The 6,044-nt window shown below is 36.4% G+C and overlaps 1 protein-coding gene across 1 annotated transcript; it reads right to left on the bottom strand.

The window, feature by feature from the left end:
* Positions 1-3,639: 3,639 nt before the first annotated feature.
* On the bottom strand, positions 3,640-4,623 carry LOC134218169 (uncharacterized). The gene is made up of 2 exons (XM_062697064.1): positions 4,310-4,623; positions 3,640-4,247 (listed from the first exon to the last, which is right to left on the bottom strand). The coding sequence occupies exons 1-2, from the start codon at positions 4,313-4,315 to the stop codon at positions 3,753-3,755; spliced, it is 501 nt and encodes a 166-aa protein (XP_062553048.1). The 5' UTR covers positions 4,316-4,623; the 3' UTR covers positions 3,640-3,752.
* Positions 4,624-6,044: the final 1,421 nt, after the last annotated feature.

The raw sequence follows: 6,044 nt of genomic DNA, 5'->3' as shown, positions 1-6,044 counted from the left end.
GGACTCGTATTTCTTTACTATACTGGGTGTCATTTAGATTTTTAGAAATCGAGAGCGTTACGCTGTAAGGGAAGATTTCGAACGATACTAGCGCCTTTATCTATCGGTAGATTTTGAAGATTTATATATCAATCGACTCGGAAACTCTCCAGCAATATGTCAATTTCATTGAAACATTAGATTATTAACGATTAGCTATTAAAATTTTCTATTCTTGTTGTTTGTGGCAAATACTACATCTGTGCTCAGATCTGTGGTTATCGGCGTCATCACCTTTCCACATACGTGTCCAGTAAGCAGTCATCAATGATCGAATGAACATCTCACACATCCACTGGATATAACCGCTTAGGCATCCACATCTGCACCGACTATGATCAAACCATAGAAGTGAGAGTGATATTCACATCGCTACCTACACATCTTTATACTAGCTGACCATCTGCGGGAGAGCGATTCGTTCCGATCACAGTGGGCAGCATGCGAGATGATCACCACTAGCCACCGATCGATTTCTTGAGAGGTAGTTAGTGCAATCTCGGTCGACCAACGGGCACCACGACTCTTCAATCTCGTGTGATAGATTAAGTTCCATAAAATTTTAATATGTAGTGTATGTTTTGTTCGTTCGCTTAGTTTTAAGACCAAAATAAAGTTTAAGTGCACGTTGTTGTGTTTTAAGTAAAAATAAACTGTTTCGTGTGAAATGTACGGAAGTTGAGTGCTAATTATTTCTGTGATGAGACATACCGCAACGATAAGAACAGTTTGTGTGTCGTTTGGAGCCTAGGAATAGAGCTACAAAAAGAACGTTAATTGGACACTAACAATTTGCAAGTTTCTAATCTTTGCCGGAGTGCAAACACTTGTCAAAGCCAATTACAATTTCATATATAACCAATCCCGTGCATTCCTAACACGGACATCAGAATGCAGTATCCCACGGGCCTTCAGGTCCATCGAAATATTTTCTTTGTGTATAATTTTTTTTTTCGTTCGTTCGCTGTGTTTGCGTACAGTCGCCAGCGGGAGAGCTGCCCTGCCGGTCGGTGGGTCTGCCAGTATTATTTTTTTTTCGTTCGTTCGCTGTGTTTACGTACACAGCATGCAGTCGCCAGCAGGAGAATATGCATGAAAGAAGTGGACATACTTTTTTGTCATTCTATGCTCGATGATGGTCGGATGCAGTGGTGTCGGTTGCGATTGATGCGATCGCCCATCGCATCGCTCGGAGATCACGACTATTCTGATATCTGATAATGTTTTTATTCGTTAGTTTTATTTCCTGAAGTTTTGAATACACAAATTGCTAATAATTCTACACAGCTTGTTGTTTCCAAAATCAATACCTATTATCAAACCCCAGAAATTCAAAAGTTGAATGTAAATACATTACGTTTATATAAGTCCTACGTCTACTCGCGATTATGTTCAAAACATTACTCATTGCTCGTTTTTTGGAAGCAACTATTTATGTGACCTTTGACGCTCAAAATCATGTCAAAAAATCAATCAAAATCATAAATAGGGGGAAAGACGGCTTTGGCAGGTTCTATTATTGGCAGGGGGGTTTTTGTCGACCGAATTTTATGAAATTTGGCCACAATATTCTTTGATATGCAAAGAATGTTTAGGCCAAATTTGAGCCTAGCCAATAATAGAACAAAACCTGCCAAAGCCGTCATTCCCCCTACTTAAATTAAACCAATTAATATCATCATTAAGGATCACCTGAAATCAATTTATTATCGAATCATGCTTGGAAACGTTTTACATACCCTTATTATTGATACCTATATTGGTTTTCATCTTGAAAATAATTAAAAATCCCGAAAAAGATGATAAAATGTAAACATTTTTTATGGACAATTGCGATAAAATTGGCATGAAGATTATGGTGAAGTTTTGGCAGCCAGCATTGCTTACAATTAATCAATATTGTTTCAAAATTCCCATGGCAGCTTAGTATAACTATTTGAGAGTATACAAATGAAAAATAAAATGCACGATGTCCGCAGATATAGACCTAACAACCCAAATCAGATTGTTCCTATTAATTGATCATTAATTTATTGTTTCTCAACATCTCATTGTATTGGATGCATTCATACCATAGCAGTGGATGCATCCATATATTCATAGCGGTAACAAATGGGAAATGAAAAATTAAGGCATAAATTGATAAAATCGAAAATATGATCAGTTTGCTTAAAGATTTTTTTAGGAAAGATTAAAATTTTATTATTTTTCCGGTAAAATTTTGAAATCACCCCTCAAATAAATAAATTTAAAATCAAATTTTGAGGGGGCGGAGACAGAAAAAGATAATAAAATTGGTTACTACCTGTGTAGGAATTTGTTAGCCTGACAACATATCAATGGACAAGTTTAGCAAGCGAACGGTATTTCCATTTCAACCATCACTTCGTGGATGGTGCGACAACTTGAAACAACTTTGGATTCACCGATCGTTTCCGGCGGACAAGATTTGAAGACAATTTCAAGCCGCAATTACATCTTATGGCGCCTCGGTTATGGACAAATCTAGAAAAATGATTTCTTATTTTTATCATTTGTATGTTTGCCCATAAAACAATGTAGGTAGAAGGCTCGGAGACTTATGGGGGGGAATGACGGCTTTGGCAGGTTTTGTTCTATTATTGTCAGGGGGGTTTTCTATAACTTATTATGCTCAAATTTGGACTAAACATTCTTTGCATATCGAAGAATATTGTGGCCAAATTTCATAAAATTTGGTCAACAAAAACCCCCTGACAATAATATAACAAAACCTACCAAAGCCGTCATTTCTCCTAATCAAATCGATCATTTGCCGATTTTTCTAATTTGTCTCATTGTCTCGAGTTGCATTACACCCCCGGAAATAAAGTGGTGGTTTTATGATTATTTCCAACGTGCCTTTTCAGTAAACATGCATGCATTTTTTTAATCTTTTTTAGAGTGACATCACTTAAACATGCATACAAAACAACATCCTTAATTGATAATTTTGGTCATTTCAGGCTGGGACGCCAAATATGTCGTCATTCTATTCGCTAGAAATTGAGATTTTGGTCCTCAAATATGACCATTTTTAAAGGAAAATTATTTTTTTACCATTTTGTATGAAAATCAAACATGACCACACAGTTAAAAAGTTAAAAGTTAAAAATTCTGAAAATTATACGCTATGGAAGTATTTGTGAATCCATATTTTTGTGTTTAATAGCCTCCAATTTTATATCAAACTTATTTCTTGTACGCAATAATGAATACAAGTTCCATAGTTATAACAACCTGTAATTTTAAAAACTGATGGTAAAATGAGTTGAATCGAGCGTAGCCTTTTTGTTACATCATATATGCTGTATCATTTTAATACTGTGCATGGATGAAAATCAGTGAATGCCTTATAATTATTTCCGGGGTGTATATGCCTGATTTCCTCGGTTCTACTTTTGTTGATTCACCCAAATTGTCAGTTTGTTACAATTGTTTTTTTTTCATCCAATTTCTCCAGTAAATCAATTGTCATCGTTTTTTTTTTGTTGCCGTAATACATCTTTTGATTTTTTTATGTCAAGCCGGCAAAACAGCGATAACGAAAAGGCGCCGAAAAAAGAAAGTAGGTTTGGAAAGTTTATAGGAAATTATATATTAAAATTCTGTTTAATTATCACATGAAATACTATAGTCAGTCGCTCTCACTTGCTCAAAAATAGCAACGTAAAACTTAAACTCATAAAAAATCATCACCAGCCCTTATGCACCTTTTTGATGAGCAGCTTCACTGGTAATGGTTTCTCCACGTACACCGGTTTGGGGACGTAAACTGGAATTTTCTTCTCAACTTCAACCTTGTACGGCTGGGGCACTTCGATGTATTCCTTCTCCACAACTGGAACCATCACTTCCACTTTGTACGGAACGGGTCGATCAACGTGAATCGGAATCTTCTTCTCCACGTAAACCGGAACCTTCTTTTCCACCACGACCGGAACCTTCGTTTCGACTTCGACCGGGACAGGCACCTTCTCCTCAACCGGGATATGCTTTCTCACCTCAACGGGGTATGGAATTGGAACCTTCTGTGTGATGGTGGTCACGTGCTTTTCTTTATGCTGATCATCCGAGTCAGCGGATTCTTTTCCGTGATCGTCCCACAGTCCACGTTTGCCTTTTTTCGGATAGCTTTTAACGGTCAAACAGGAGGCAATGGACATTGCCATCAATAACACGATGAACGTCTGGAAAAAATGGAAACAAAACAATTATAAAGCTCGACAACGTAGAGGCCAAAAGCGAATACCTTCATTATTAAGGGGTTCAATTATACAAAATGTGGCGCAGCAGTTGGTGAACAGATCGACACTGACTGACGTGATGCTGGTAAACGACTGATGTCTTGTCATCGAACATGTGAATGTTATATACATGCTGCGGTGGAGAAATGGTCCCCAAAATCTAATTGAGAACGCTTAATTTTGCAAACTTGTTGATCGATGAGACACTTTGAGTGCATTCATTGCTTTCATTTATTGTTGTTATGCAAATGTTTGGAAAAGGAAAGGTAAAACAATTCTTTTTTGAGCACACAAATGGAATATTTTCACATGTCAAGAATTTGATTACACCGACTCCACAATCTTGGTTCACACACTAACATGAATCATTTCCATTTGACCAATATGCAAAATGAAGTAAAAAATTGTTGTTACAAAGGGCCTCATATATATGAGATTCCTTCTAATTCGTATTTTAAATCAATTACACATGGCATAATTGAAAATGATAATTAACTTTCTCAGAAATAAAATAGCTGCTATGATGAACAATCAAATTGCGACTTGGAATACCTATCTAATGATTATTTTGGTATTGTTCAAAAAATAGTTCAAAAAATACAACTAGACAAATAACCTCATACGTAGATTTAAAGGGGAGAAAAATAACATATTCATCTCACTTGCTCCGTCCTCGTATGAACATCTTTATAGCAAAGCGTTCTTAAGCAATCTCCGATGGAACCAAGCTCAGATCTCAACCAAGCTCAAAGCGATAAAAACATGGTTCCTAGCTCGTCACAGATTGTGCCCCGCGGCGGTCAGAAATATAAATTTACTTCCAGCCACTAAACGGCAATCGGCTGAGCTCTCCCCTGGTTATTTGCATTTTGGTGAAATTTTCGTTGCGGGAATCCTCCCTTCTGCAGTTTGTGGTTTTGCCTTGAATCATGGAAAGCCTTGGGTTTGAGCTTTAGTTTATTAAAAACAAATTTCGTATTTATTATTACACTCATCCCTTTCGAATCCAATTATGCGGAACCGTAACAATGGGAGAAAGTCTGCAGATGCTTTCATCCTAGGCAATATGAGATTTGAATGTTTAGAACAAATTTTGTTTACTTGGCGCGACGGAATAATGTAAATCTGTTAAAATAATGCAATATAGTATCAATAAAATGTTATATAAGATTGGTCGTTGGTGAAACTATTTGTAATCGCAGTTTTGTCCAACATTCTGATTAAATAGGGATGGGAATAACGACATTTCAACTTGTCATTGTATTTTCACAGTAACGCAGTTACAAACATTTAATAAAAATAATGTCAATCTGATCAAGGAGGAGTTGGGGGTTTGGTGTTATATAACATATTAAAATGTGAAAAATAAAAAATAAACTCCTCGGATTTGTTAAAGAATGTTTTGAAAATCCTCTAAATTTTCCAAAATTATTTTTGGTGTCCCCTAAAAACATAATTTTTGGGGAAAAATTCCGAGGGGAGGGGAGACATAATTGTATTTTTTAATATTTGTACCGGTCTATTTTGATACAATTTATAGTTTGTCGCTTTCGCTACAAACTAACTTCCATATGCGGAACCCGCCGGTACCTCCGGCTGCACCTAAATTTCAGTATTACTGATACAAACTACGTGGGCATCGCTTATTATCTTTTTTTTAAACCATTGTATTTTTTCGTAAATTTCGTAGCACTTAAAGGGGAAGAGAGGGGGTTGCTCGTAGTATGACAATCCATACCA

The sequence above is a fragment of the Armigeres subalbatus genome, chromosome 2, assembly GCF_024139115.2.
Source record: "Armigeres subalbatus isolate Guangzhou_Male chromosome 2, GZ_Asu_2, whole genome shotgun sequence".
NCBI classification, from domain to species: Eukaryota; Metazoa; Arthropoda; class Insecta; order Diptera; family Culicidae; genus Armigeres; species Armigeres subalbatus.
This window is presented reverse-complemented; position numbering and strand designations above follow the sequence as displayed.